Genomic DNA, 14,675 nt, shown 5'->3' with positions numbered 1-14,675 from the left:
ATTCGAATATATGTTAACCCTGGATTGGTTTACTTGTCATCATTTCACCAACCATATATATATGTATATATATACGATGCTGGGGCTTACATCACCACCGGCACGTTACTAAGAAGAAACTCAGGGTTTTGGTGCACATCTGTAAGAGAACCAACGCAACAATTTACACGAGACAAAACACAAATTTGTCAGTTGAAAGTTTCCAGTGCTTGGAAGGCCTTTTCCTTCTCTTTTTGATAAACACTGAGAATCTTAGAGTGGATTTTTCTTCTCTGTGTGATATCCTGATGGCCTCGGAGAACATAGGTTTAGAGATGGCTCTGCCGAACCCTTCCACGAGAAAACCGAGACCCTTTTCTCAAAAGAAGCCGAGTGGCTTGAAAAGCAAGCTTGTGACCAGCAAAACCACCAAGGACCGCCATGCAAAGGTTGATGGCAGAGACAGGCGCATCAGGCTGCCGCCTGTGTGTGCTGCTAGGATTTTCCAGCTCACTCGAGAGCTTGGGTACAAAACCGATGGCGAGACCATAGCATGGCTCTTGCGCCAAGCTGAGCCATCGATCATTGCAGCGACAGGCACTGGAATCTCCTCGCCTGGTTCCACTACTCCTCCAGCTCTTTCCACCCCAACTACTGGTTTGGCTCCATTCTCCTCTGGGCCGCTTTTGTTTTCATCGGATTGCTCGCCTTCTTTGACCTTTTGTGAACCGAAAGTTGTCTCTGAAAATCAGGATATGGTAAAGAGGTCTGTGGTGTCGAGGGCTGAACCTGCTTTGCCACCTTTTGAGTTTGATTTGGTTACAAACTTTGATTTGGAATTCTCTGCCAATGAGATTGCAATGCTGCAATCGGTGACAGGAACTCATGGCACAGAAGGCAAAGATTGAGGGAATTAGTACAATGAGACAAAAGGAGTTTGCATGTTCACTTTGGATAAATAGATACATTGATTACAGTACATGTCCTCCCTCCTCTCTTCTTTTCTTGTCCTTTTTTGATTAGGGAATATCTCCACCTAGATTTGCTCGGATTTTATGTGTATGTGTTGCAATTCAAAGAATTGGTTTTAAATGTCTCAAAGATTTCAAAGTTTTATTTTTTAAAAAAAATTATATATATATATATTTCACCATAAGTAAGAAAAGAGAAATATTACTAAAATGAAAGAGTTGAGTAATTTATATTCGATCGACATTCTACTAATAAATATTGACAGAATGTAATTTTATTTTTTTAGTGAATATTCAAATTTAAATTTTTCGTAAGATGTAATATTTAAACACGATCTTGTAAACTTCAAATGAACAGTGGGATTGTTCTTACGTGTATAAAAAACTTATAAGTTTTTAAACAAAAGAGTAGCATCGATGAATTGAGTAGGGCCATCAGTCTCATCTTGTCATTACTGATGAGTTTTTCCAATTTGGTCATGATTCTCAAAGGTCTTTTGGTTTCAAATTAGTCCAGCATTAATTTTACCATAAATTGGCCAACTCAATTTGTTTTAAGGTTCCAATGCCCTTATACGTAATGCAACAAGGGATACCGAAAAAAGACCAACAAGTTCAGTCCCAACCTGACCCGGTCAGGTCTCCAAAATCAAGTGTCCAGGTCATTTAAGTTCGACTCATTTGAACTCAAGGGTATAAAACTAATATATATATATATATATATATATATATATATTAAATAAAAAAAATTTAAATTTTAAAATGAATACATCACTCAATAAATCAAATACTCATATGTAATTAATATATTTTATTATTTATATATGTATACATATTATATTAAAAAATTAATATCAAAATATTTTTACTACTTGTCACAGGATCATTACCCTCTAAAAAGATTAATGTAGGATTCACAACTCTCTTTTAAAACCGGGACACTGAGCATGCTACCAGAAAAACATCATTGGCACTACGAACCATGAGCAACGACAGAATGTAAGGCGACAACAAAAGAAATAACAGGACACTGGTGCTACTGGCTACTGCCTGGCACAACAAACTTGCAAGTCTTACATTAGGGAAATTTTTTTATTTGGAAAAAAAATTAAATGAGGATAGATTTGGATCCAAGGAAATTTACAATCAAGTGGAGCATTGAAGCAAGATGATGTCTCTGCCCTTGGTTTGATGTCTGTCCCTTAAAATCAACACTGAATTTAACATGGTAGAAAAATAACTGGCGCGAGAGATGAGCTAGCTTCTTGCAAAAGCAACAAGCTGCGATGTAAAAAACCCGGTAGTTTAAGCTGTTAGCACGTTCATTGATATTCATCTGGTGACTCCAAATGCTGCTTGTTCCGAAGCATTCGCCACCTTTTCTTCTTCTTAGTCCCAAATGCAGGCACGTCTGAGTAAAGACCACAACATATAAAAACCAAGTATTATCAATTTGCAACAACACAAAGACAGATTTGAAAAATGACTGATCTGCAGTTTCACAAAATGTTAAGATGACCCGTTTCTTCATTGCCTCCGACAAACACTCCCCATCCTTCCTCCTGCGTACATCTCCAGATTACTTCGGCATCTCTTTCCATTCCTGAAATGCTCCTTCATGCCTTGACTAAAATCCTCATTGAAACTGTGCAAGTTAAGCACAAAAACCCACAGAAGAAGCTAATGCTAGCTAAAAGCCTAAAACCCACCTAGCATATCATATTATGCACCTAACATCCCCTCAAACCAGACTTAAAAGATCCTACATTGTCTGATAAATTATCCTGATATACTGACAGTTATTGTCAGTATGTCTGAGGTACAACAGAAATTGTGCAATAAAAAGAAACACTGACAGGAAACTCTATTTGAGTGATCCAATTTCCGAAACTACCATATGGAATCTCTTCAGCTAGAAACGGTTCAAAGCATGCAACTCTGATGCCTAAATAGCGAATACAGAGTACAATTCCATGTCTCTTATCAAGTTAGTAATTTCCCAACCTTGGTGGCATTTAAGACATACATTGGGTTTCTTTCCATCAGATACTGACTGAAAATATTCTAGTCACAGAAAAAAAACTTGCCAACTCAAACCCGCTACTGGTAAGAAAAAAAGGTCAATCTAAGCAATATCTGAAGCAGCCTTTGAATTTATACCACAGGCTCAGCTGCATTCAATACGATAAACCAGTGCACTTCTAATTCTCTGCTGAATATGTATACAGAAGAAGTTATTTCCAATGACAGATATTTACCTCCAAATGGATATATTGAGTTGTAATGCACCTCTGCCCAAAAGCTCAAAAAAATAACTGCAGAGAACACATTAAACTGATTACTTTGATGTAAACTTTCCACTGAGCATCACAATGGTTGAGTTGTAGTGCATCTTTCTTCTCAAGAAAACAGCTAAGGAAAAAGGAAGAATAAAAAATCTATAAAGGAGATGACATCCAATCAAGTAACCAACATAACCTAAAGGGTCAAACTATACCACACAATGACAGCTGGCACCTCTAACTACTGATATATATTAGGAGATGACCAAATGCTAGGAGGAAAATGACATTCAATATGCTAATTGCAAATCACAATTCTGATGACAATCCAGCAAAAATATCTATTCATAGATTCTATAAATGCAATTAATAGAAGCAAAAGCGATAGTAATTGTACCTCGTTTTGACCTTTGAACATTGGGAAGAATCTCAATGTAACAAGTGTCCTTGAAAGATGTTATAACAAAAATTTTAACACCATACTGCAACAAGTCATTACAATGCATTAGACAGCTGATATTTGCATGATTTACACAATAACGAATACTGATTTTTCCTATTTAAACAAAGATAGTACGCTTCAAAGCAGGGCACACAGAAATTGCATTGATTAATCTTTCAAGTAACTACAAATTCATAGCACTTTGTAGAACAAACTAGATGGATAATTCACAACACCAAATTGATATGCAGGTTAGACAAATTAAACAATTTAACCAAAACTTAGGGTGGGGGGAATTGCAATCTATCACAAACAAGAGAAGAAAATCAAAATATCTGGAGCATACCGTATCTGCAGCAGCCTGCAAAGTGACATGATCACCCCATTCACCACTCCTATTAGCATCCACATGATAAAGAAACAAGGTCAAGAATAATCCAAAAAGAAGGAATGATTAAGTCATAGGATCAGAAAAATACTTGGACATCTTCTCCAGATAGTCACCATATGCCATGGGAACATACCCCTCATATATATCTGGATAAGACTTAAGCTGATCGTGCAAGATATTGCAAGACAAGAATCGTTAAACATCAAAATTCAAGTGCAATGCACTGTAATACAATGAAAGACTACAACACAAACTCAACATTTAAAATAGCCAAACTTTATAATCGTAAGAGAAAGACAAACCTGATTTACAACTTGCTGTCGCACAAATTCATGATGCTCAGGAGTTCGATAAAATTGATCAGATAGAGCACGGAACTGCCAACATTATGAAATTAATGAGAAATCAGGTATGTAATTTGCATTAAGCACTACAGTAACAAATAGGAGCTTCCGTGACCCTTGGGAAGTACATCACAGGGCAAAAAATGAAAACTTATAAAGACTTAAAAGCATAAGGCAGGAATGAGATTTAATGTTAGTAGCAACATTCAAAAGTTTCACCAGCAATGGGACTCGTAACTCAGGAAATTCATGTTAAAAGGGAACCGTTATCAAACAAACACCCATGCGTTATTTGGATTAATGAAACCTAAGTATGTGTAATGACAAGTTAGACACAGCACAAGTTCAATTATACTGATGCTACATGTCTCAAAAACATTTACATAGGGAAAGAAAGAACAATTATACCCATGCTAGCTCTCAGTGTACTTACAAAAAGAATGAACTATATTATACCGGAAAAAAAGTATGAACTAATTGAGACATAATTAAACAGAAAATGGACAACATATACTTTATCATCTGTTATATGTAATTTGATAAACATACATTATTCTGTCTGAACATTCAAGTTCCCGCAAACCTCATCAATCTCATACAATCAGAGGCTTCCATAATCTAAGACATTACAAATTTACACTACATCACTGCATGTTAACATTTTAGATTTTATGCTTTCAGCTTTAAAAGCTAACCTGACAGTTGCCATCTCCTTCGACTTTAAGCTCCACCAAATTATAGACCTGCAATCTGTTATGGCAAAAGAATTTCCAGAATCAAATATTCAGAAAAAGGGTCACCCAAAGGGGAAAAATGAAAAAAGTGACAGAGCAACCAAAAAATACCTGGAGAAAAAAATCCTCTGGACAAAAGGAAAAAGGCAAAAAGAAGATAAAGACTTCACAGAGGAAGTCGCAGTTCTGAGAAACAAAGAAAGCAAACCTTTCTAGTAGCCTTTGATGATCTAAAGTTGCTTGATCAACTGAGGGTATTTCACCATTGATTTTTGGAACATGCTACAAAAAATCAGAGACAAATCTGAAAGCATAAACTACAGCTCTACTTGAAGTGTCATAATCAAGAATCTAAAGCTTAGAGTCATACTTACAGGAACAGGAACCATCTGATTCAGCCTTTTCCCCACTTCCCCATCAAGCGCATACTCATCTGTTAGCTCCAATATATATGACCAATCCTCCTCCTCACATAACAACTTTTCTTCGGGGCTAGAACATGAACTAGAAGGTGCTGTATCATCTTGCTCTTCCTGACCGCAATCCTGGCCTATGAGTCACAAAACAGAATATGGACACAGCAATGCAACACATTAAAGACATACCAGCAACTCCAAACATTGAACTGGAAATTCAGAATTTCACTTATACCAGAACCAAAGTCCCCAACAGACTGATCAATACAATCTTGTGGATAACCAGACACTTGCAATTGCAATGCTTCTTCCTCCTCCTCCTCCTCCTCCTCCTCTTCTTCTTCTTCTTCTTCTTCTTCTTCTTCCTCCCCTTGGTTTGGAGACCCCACAACTTGCAGTTGTGACAGTTCTTGAAGTTGAAGAGTATGCGCGATAGCCTCATCATTTTCTACATTGCAACATTCTTCAGCATACTCCTCCTTGAAATAATTTCCAGGGTAATAATCCCCATCTTCTTGAGTTAGCTCACCGCCATATCCATAATTAGCATAAGGATCACTATTAAATAGTTGCAAACCCCACTTAACAAAATCATGTTCTTGCTCATACGTAATCATTTTCCAAATGAAGATAAATCCCTTAGCCCCAAAATGTGCTTCCTCCTGAAATGAACAACTTAGACCCAAAAATTTTAAAAAAAAAAAGATAACAAAGTTTAGTCCTTTAGCAACAAATGCAAAACCCAGATTCAATAATACCTAAATATTTCTATTTTCTTCAACTTTTAGTTTCAAAGAATGGATTTTGCGGCCAAAAAGTCAAATAGATCAGCAAGATTTTACCCCCCAAAAAAAATCAAATAAAATCCCAATGGCATCAAAATAAACAATGAGTTAGCAGCACAAAGTTCAGTTAGTAAACCCAAAGTGTCAGATTAGACAATGACATTAAAGAACATTAACTAAGAATTTAAAGACAAGAAAAAGCAGACACTCATTCATCACAAAAGAAAATAAATAACATTATCGAGACTGATATCCAGTATACCTTGAAAAGCTGAATAATAGTAGAAGGCAATTAACTAAAGATGATCATCCATGAAGATAATAAGAGCAATAAATATCGAGAAGGAAAATGCGGGGTCTAGACGCCGCAGAAATGAAGAGAGTGTAGTGTGGGAAAATAGTTTTACTTGAAGGGAAAATGTTTAGTTAGAAAGGGAAAGAAAATGAAAAATAAAAATAAAAAAAAAAAAAGGAGGGAAATTGACGGAGGTCACGAGGTTCCGTAATTTAGTGAGCGTTTGAGTTCTTTGTTTCCGTCATTTGACAGAGACAGTTAGAGAACCAGACTAACAGTCAACGTTAATTGACGGCTACAAAATCTTCTCCATCTCCTCCTTCCCTTTTTTTTTTTTGTTCAAATTTTTTTACAAAATTAACTATTTATATATACATATAAATGGATTAACATTCTATAAATATATACATAAATATGTTTATTATACATATTACACCAGGCAATATGATTAATCAATGAATTAAAACAAGTTATATTATATAAATTGGCATAATAATATAATTAATTAAATAAATTAAACCTATATTATAGAATCAAATTGATTTAATTCTCTAAAAACAAAAAATTATCATATTTTAATGTAATAACATATTTAAGACACGAAACTCATTTAATTTCATGTGATTCTCGTGTAATGTTAAAAGGTAGTATTGAAAATTGCTAGGTTAAAAAGAAAATTAGTAATTATTGGTGCTATTATTACTTAATTATTTTCTTTTACTAGGTTTACTATGTGTTACATCTTTTTCCCTATTTATTAGAAAGTAAGTATTTTTGTAAGGTATTGATAATTGAGCAAATTATTGCACTTAGACCTTTCTGTGACCCTTTTGAAATTTATTTGATACTTGGAAAGTGACACTTATAAGTTAATAAAATCTTCCTTTTAATTAAAAAAAATAAAGAAAGATGGAAAAAAATCATTAAAATGAAAATTATTTTTTAAAAATCAAATTATATAATAATTATTTTATTTTATTCTAATTTTATAAAATAATTATTTTATTTTTTCTATATTCCATTGTACAAAGCAAACAGTGATACTATTTCTATACATGTTTAAACATACAAAATAATAATAATAATAATAAAATATAAAATTTGTATAAGGTGGGCAGGCTGCCCATGTGCCTCATTGCAGTGGTGGCAGATTGATCATGTGAAAAGTTGATTTGGAAAAAAAAAAAAAATCATTGTATCTGTTGATTTGTAGTCTAATGGAAAGTACTAATATGCTTCTTCTTTTATTTTTTTGCATAAAGTATTAGTATGCTTTCGTTTGTACTCGTTTCATGCCATAACCCATCCCTTCCTATTTATATTCTAGCTACCCAAAAATATAAATCTTATTCTTTTAATATTAATTATTATAAAAAATATAATTTTTCAATTTTCACTTATAAATAATATATATATAATTTTTTTGAATTTTTCCATTAACACAATAAAAAAAGACATGACATAGATTCAATCCTTTGCCACCTTTCCACACATGTTTCAACGGTCTAAACTCTAACTCCCCACTGTTTCGCCCCCCTCTTTTCTCCCTGCCATCATTTCTTTACCTCCTAAAACAAAAATTCCCATTCATTCAAAGGAAAATTTTCTCCATTTTTTTCATCTCTCGATTTATCATCGATCAAATCTTTGTTACTTTCGAGCTTCTTAATTTGTTTCTCACCTTATGTACAAATATATTTTTATTCTTCTTCATCTTACGTAATCATTTTTTCAATTTACTTTAAGTTTAAGTAATTGAAATGTCTGTAAAGAAGATCAATACATATAAAATTCTTTACGTTTTGACATTGATATTTAGTTTTTTGCTTCATGGTGTTTGTGAAGATTATGAGGATGATGATTTTGATGATGATATTAGTACCGATGATCAGAATCAGAATCTGAACAACAATCCGGCCGCGGTTCAGTTATTCTCGGACCTTGCTTTCAGCCGCTTCTCTAACATCTCCTATGTCTTCAAGGATGATATCAAAAAACAATTTGCTTTTTGCATTACTGATGTGTAAGCCTGCTCTTTTCCTTTGCTTCATGCCATTTACGCATGTTATGCATGCATGCTCCCATTTCTCAGTTTTTCTTTCATGGCTGCAAACTTGTATCAACACATTACATATTCTTTTTTATTGCAGGGATGCAGATTGGAATGACGCATTCAATTTCTCGAAAAACACGAATTTCTTGGCCAATTGTGCCAAAACAACAAAAGGTGCAAATCAGTACATTTGAAGCTTTTGTTGCAATATTAAAGCAGAAACAATCCTTTTCCTTTTTCCTTCTAATTCAACACAATGATCAGTGAAGTGCGTGTGATGGGAAGATTAGGGGTGGTGGGATAGGGGAGAGGAGAGTGGAATTAGGCTTGCCTTTTACCAATTCTGCTTAGTATATGAATGAAGTTCTACCCAAGTTGCATCAAACTTTACGTAATCTAGATAAGGAACAATGTAAAATTGTGTCTATTTTAGCTAAATCAGATTAAGATTATGCAAATTGAATAATTTTTTTGGCACATTTTCTCTTATATAATTGGTGATTCAATAGGAGACATGCTGCAACGCCTGTGCACAGCTGCAGAAATCAAGTTCTACTTTAACAGCTTCTATCAGAGTGGAGGTCAAGCAAAGAAGGCCTTTCTGAAGCCTAACAAGAACTGCAATTTATCATCTTGGCTTTCTGGATGCGAGCCAGGATGGGCATGCAGTGCTGGTAAAGATAAGAAAGTTGATCTGAAAAATTCCAAGGACATGCCTGTTAGAGTCCAGACTTGCTTACCTTGTTGTGAGGGCTTCTTTTGCCCTCGGGGAATTACTTGTATGATACGTAAGCACCCAGTGACTCTGAGAGAAAACCAGAAATAGAACTTTTTTTTTTTTTTCTATCTGTCATCTATAAATTCCTGACCTCACCTTTGTATTCATTTCTGAAGCTTGTCCATTGGGTTCTTACTGCCCAACTGCAAAGCTCAATAAAACTACTGGCATATGTGACCCGTAAGTTCATTCTCGTTATAACATTCATTCATTTGATCTTCTCTGCTTTAGCATACACTAATATTATTAGCAGAACTCCTTTGCAGATACCGTTATCAATTACCTCCTGGTAAGCCAAACCATACATGTGGAGGAGCTGATGTTTGGGCGGATATTACCAGTAGTAGTGAGGTATTCTGTTCAGCAGGATCGTACTGTCCGTCTACCATCCAAAAACTTCCTTGCAGTTCGGGGTATTGATATTATCCCAGAACTTAGAACTTCTAGCTCTTATCATATACCAATTGCATGCTTATGATTAGTTTTGTCCTTGCATGTTTTGGATTCTTATTGCTGTTAAACGTTAATGGCATGCATCTGTCTCATACTTCTGATTACCATTATGTCTTCGTTTGTTTCAGACATTACTGCAGGACAGGTTCTACAGCTCAACAAAGTACGTTTTTCCTCAAACAATGTTACATTGTCATTTCTTGGATGTTTATCTATTGGTTATCTATTTTTCTTTTTACTTTCCTAATGGTGTGACACAGACCAGATAACCTTTTACAATTTGAACTTTGCAGAGTGCTTCCGGTTGGCAACTTGTAATCCAATGTCATCAAATCAAAATATTACTGCGTATGGCCTCATGCTTTTTGTGAGTGAGCAGCTTACCTTTTGATTGTAAACAATGTTAGTCTTTATATCAGGACACAACAGTCAAATGCTGACTCTTGAATTTGCCATTGTAGGCTGGATTAAGTTTCCTAGTTGTCATTATATACAATTGTTCTGATCAAGTTCTTGCAACTCGAGAGAAGAGGAAAGAGCAGTCCAGGGAGAAGGCAGTTCAGAGTGTAAGAGAAACTGCCCAAGCACGTGAAAAATGGAAATCAGCAAAAGACATTGCTAGGAAGCATGCAATCGGGCTGCAAACACAGTTATCACGTACATTCTCCAAAAGAAAATCTCAAAAGCAACCAGACCTAACTAGAGGTGTAAGTCAAGCTAAACCTGGAACAGATGCTGCGTTACCCCCCATGCCTTTTGGTGCATCTCAGCAATCAAAAAATAAGGAAAAAGGGAACCTAACAAAGATGTTACATGAAATAGAAGACAACCCTGAGAGTCATGATGGATTTAACATAGATATTGGAGATAAACATGCAAAGAAAAATGCACCAAGGGGGAAGCAGTTGCATTCTCAGAGCCAAATGTTCAGGTATGCATACGGTCAAATTGAAAAGGAGAAAGCTCTCCAGGAGCAGAACAAGAACTTGACTTTCTCCGGGGTGATTTCAATGGCTAATGATATTGAAATCACAAAGAGGCTTACAATTGAGGTTGCCTTCAAAGATTTAACAATCACTTTGAAAGGAAAAAACAAACACCTAATGAGGAGTGTAACTGGGAAATTATTGCCTGGTCGAGTTTCAGCTGTTATGGGTCCGTCTGGGGCTGGAAAAACAACGTTCCTTTCAGCTTTGACTGGAAAAGCACCGGGTTGCATCATGACTGGTACGGTTCTTATAAATGGGAAGGACGAGCCAATTCAAGCATATAAGAAAATAATAGGTTTTGTTCCACAAGATGATATTGTACATGGAAACTTGACAGTGGCGGAAAATCTCTGGTTCAGTGCTAGATGTAGGTATGCCACTCTTATTTCCAACAAGCGGGACAACTTCTTTTCTTTTTTTATTCCTTTAGGGTGTCTACAAGTTATTTTTGTGTGATTTTCTTAGTTGCAACTGCTACATTAGAAGACATTTCTACACTAAAAATCACTCTCTTGATTTCGCCTTATCACTAACTGGATTCCTGATTATTTTAGACTTGCTGCTGACCTGCCGAAACCAGAAAAGGTTCTAGTTGTTGAAAGAGTCATCGAGTCCTTGGGGTTGCAGGCCGTGAGGGATTCTCTAGTTGGGACAGTGGAGAAGAGGGGAATCTCTGGGGGTCAAAGGAAACGGGTAAATGTTGGGCTAGAAATGGTAATGGAACCTTCACTTTTGATATTAGATGAACCAACATCTGGCTTGGACAGTTCATCTTCCCAATTACTACTTAGAGCTCTTCGACGTGAAGCTCTTGAAGGAGTAAACATTTGTATGGTCGTTCACCAGCCAAGGTGAGTTTATTATCATTGAATTTCATGAAATATGCTGGCTTTACCAAAGAGTAATCATATGGAAGCTAATTTTCTTTTTGTTGCATTTCAGCTATACCTTGTTCAGGATGTTTGATGATCTGATACTTCTAGCAAAGGGTGGTCTTACAGTATATCATGGATCAGTGAAGAAAGTCGAAGAGTATTTCGCTAGCCTTGGAATTACTGTCCCTGAACGTGTCAATCCTCCAGATTACTTCATTGACATTTTGGAGGGTATAGTAAAGCTAAACACAAGCACAGGTTTGACTACAAAACAACTACCAGTGAGATGGATGCTTCATAATGGCTATCCTGTTCCCATGGATATGTTGAAGAGTATCGAGGGAATGGCAGCATCTGGTGAAAATTCAGCTCATGGAGGAAGTTCACACGGTGGTACATCAGATGCACAGTCTTTTGCTGACGACTTTTGGCAAGATGTGAAATGTTCTGTTGAGACTAAGAAGGACAACTTACAGCACAATATCCTAAAGTCAATTGACTTGTCACAAAGGGAAACTCCTGGTGTATTCAAGCAGTACAGATACTACCTTGGAAGGTACCAACCATGCATTACTCCTTCTAGTTCACCATATTTCTTCCACTTTCAATCTGTTATTCCTCTCCATCAGTATAATCCATTATGTCTTTCTTCTTTGCAGGGTTGGAAAGCAAAGGTTACGAGATGCCAGGACACAAGCTGTAGATTTTCTAATTTTATTGCTTGCTGGGATTTGCTTAGGAACACTTGCTAAAGTGAGCGATGAGACATTTGGAGCATTGGGTTATACATACACAGTTATTGCAGTTTGTAAGTTTAAATAAATCCCTTTAACGACGTGGATACGTATGCAATTCAGTTCCTCGGAGCTGTGAACAGATGACAATCAAAAGATTACAAGATTAATGGCTTAATCCATCTCTCACCAATCCTAAATCTGATTGCTTTCAGCTCTCCTATGCAAGATTGCTGCTTTGAGATCATTTTCTCTGGACAAGCTACACTACTGGAGAGAGCGTTCTTCTGGTATGAGCAGCCTGGCTTACTTCCTCGCAAAAGATACAATTGACCATTTCAATACAATCGTCAAGCCCCTGGTGTATCTCTCTATGTTCTACTTCTTCAACAATCCAAGATCATCCGTCACCGACAACTACTTTGTTTTAGTGTGTCTGGTATACTGTGTAACTGGCATAGCATATGTATTGGCCATCCTTTTCCAACCGGGTCCAGCTCAACTGGTAAGAGCTGTGAATCTTGATACGTAAAAATTACTTTAAAAAAAAAAAAAAGGAAGCTTTGATTCAAATGTTACTTTTGCCTTATGCAGTGGTCAGTGCTTCTTCCCGTCGTTTTGACTCTGATAGCAACTCATGGTGATAACAGCAAGGCTGTTGATATTATAGCTGACTTGTGCTATACCAAATGGGCTCTGGAAGCCTTTGTAGTATCAAATGCTAAAAGGTTTGCATTGAATATCCGTACTCCCCCTCTCAGTTTTCAATGTGAAGTGCTTATGATTATAGTTCATATTCTTTCTGTTTGCTTTCAGATATTCTGGAGTGTGGCTAATAACCCGATGTGGTTCACTTTTGCAAAATGGGTATGATCTCAACCATTTTGGTCGGTCTCTGATCTTCCTTGTCCTAACTGGCATACTTAGCCGTACAGTTGCTTTCTTTTGTATGGTAACCTTCTCTAAGAAATAAAGTCAACCCTTCTTTCTTTCTTATTTATTGCTTTTTTTTTTCCCAATCAATTTAAAATTTATTTTGTGTTAATAATTAATACATAATCATTATCCTATCGAGGATGCACACAACAAATAAAATTATAAAAAATAACAAAAACCCGAATTAATATTATAAAAACCAAAACAGATTTCTCAACAGATTTTCCAACACATGCACCTTTTGCTACAATAAGCAGATATCCCAACACTTATATTGTTGTTATTGTTATTTTCTTCCACTCTCAATGATTTTTTATTCTAAGGAAATTCAGAAATGGTAATTGAAAAATCTAAATAATAGGTGATTAGATGAAAATATCTTTCTTTATAATAAAATAATATTTTCATCAAAATACAATAAAATCTTTATAAATTAATACTTATTAAATTAATAATTTTAATTAAATAATATTTTTGATAGAGTTACGGAAGATTTTCTACGAAAAAACCCTAAACCTTTCATCCTGGATGATAGATCCAAGAAGAAAGTTAGGATACGAGAAGAGATTACTACTCCACATGTTAATAATGAGCTGATGTTAGTGTACGAGAACCCCTATTTCAAGGAGGCATTAATGCAAATAAAGAGTGATGACTTGTTGGAGGGTGGAGCTGATGTTAGTATTTATCGCTTTTTTTGTACTTTAATTATATAAATTAGTAATTAGAAGGGGTAAGTTAATAATTAATATTTTATAATTTCAGTTAAATTATATAATTTAAAAATGTTATAATTTAAGGATATAAAATAAATTTTAAAAGATAGTTTAAATTAATTGTCGTATAAATTAATAGCTAATAACGTTAAATTAATTGTTAATATTAAAAAATTATATAATTAGTACTATTGTTAAAGTATAAAAATGCTATAATTTAATCATAAAAAATAATAATTTTTCTTAAATTTCAAAAAGACGTTTTAATTTAATTATTATATAAATTAATTGTTAATACCATTAAATTAATAAATAATAACATATAAAAATACGATCCATTAAATCAATAGACCTGAGTTCCATATCAGTTACATCGTATCTTGGCGTCGGATGCATTCGGACACTGTCGCGGGTACTTCAGTAACAATATGGATTTGAAGCAAAAAGTTTGATAACGAGAATTTTTTTTTTCCTTTTTTGCTCAATTAGATAATGGGGTCTA

The 14,675-nt window shown here is 35.1% G+C and overlaps 3 protein-coding genes across 5 annotated transcripts; 2 read left to right on the top strand and 1 right to left on the bottom strand.

Moving 5' to 3' along the window:
- The first annotated feature begins 287 nt into the window (after nucleotides 1-287).
- On the top strand, nucleotides 288-887 carry LOC110412990 (uncharacterized). The gene has a single exon (XM_021423668.2). The coding sequence runs from the start codon at nucleotides 288-290 to the stop codon at nucleotides 885-887; it is 600 nt and encodes a 199-aa protein (XP_021279343.2).
- A 1,014-nt stretch (nucleotides 888-1,901) lies between these two features.
- On the bottom strand, nucleotides 1,902-6,762 carry LOC110412106 (OVARIAN TUMOR DOMAIN-containing deubiquitinating enzyme 12-like). 2 transcript variants are annotated; one of them, XM_021422555.2, is made up of 11 exons: nucleotides 6,607-6,762; nucleotides 5,795-6,234; nucleotides 5,518-5,693; nucleotides 5,352-5,425; nucleotides 5,105-5,159; nucleotides 4,368-4,442; nucleotides 4,154-4,227; nucleotides 4,021-4,069; nucleotides 3,630-3,714; nucleotides 3,209-3,265; nucleotides 1,902-2,361 (listed from the first exon to the last, which is right to left on the bottom strand). In XM_021422555.2, exons 2-11 carry the CDS (start codon nucleotides 6,174-6,176, stop codon nucleotides 2,273-2,275), a joined length of 1,116 nt encoding a protein of 371 aa, XP_021278230.1. In that variant the 5' UTR covers nucleotides 6,177-6,234; nucleotides 6,607-6,762; the 3' UTR covers nucleotides 1,902-2,272. The 2 variants fall into 2 exon arrangements, with proteins under 2 accessions (XP_021278230.1, XP_021278232.1); XM_021422557.2 differs by having other exon boundaries at nucleotides 5,795-6,221.
- Nucleotides 6,763-8,399: 1,637 nt separating this feature from the next.
- ABCG28 (ABC transporter family protein) lies at nucleotides 8,400-13,494 on the top strand. Of its 2 annotated transcripts, none has more exons than XM_089782889.1 (14): nucleotides 8,400-8,662; nucleotides 8,790-8,866; nucleotides 9,205-9,480; nucleotides 9,587-9,650; nucleotides 9,737-9,883; nucleotides 10,052-10,086; nucleotides 10,217-10,290; nucleotides 10,385-11,283; nucleotides 11,467-11,763; nucleotides 11,855-12,343; nucleotides 12,447-12,595; nucleotides 12,737-13,026; nucleotides 13,116-13,249; nucleotides 13,338-13,494. In XM_089782889.1, exons 1-14 carry the CDS (start codon nucleotides 8,400-8,402, stop codon nucleotides 13,492-13,494), a joined length of 3,351 nt encoding a protein of 1,116 aa, XP_089639015.1. The 2 variants fall into 2 exon arrangements, with proteins under 2 accessions (XP_089639015.1, XP_021278892.1); XM_021423217.1 differs by having other exon boundaries at nucleotides 9,202-9,480.
- The last annotated feature ends 1,181 nt before the right edge of the window (nucleotides 13,495-14,675 follow it).

This window comes from Theobroma umbraticum, unplaced genomic scaffold (assembly GCF_002168275.2).
Source record: "Theobroma umbraticum cultivar Fairchild unplaced genomic scaffold, ASM216827v3 scaffold_95.0, whole genome shotgun sequence".
NCBI classification, from domain to species: Eukaryota; Viridiplantae; Streptophyta; class Magnoliopsida; order Malvales; family Malvaceae; genus Theobroma; species Theobroma umbraticum.
The sequence above is the reverse complement of the archived record's forward strand: the minus strand, read 5'-3'. Positions and strand labels throughout refer to the sequence as shown.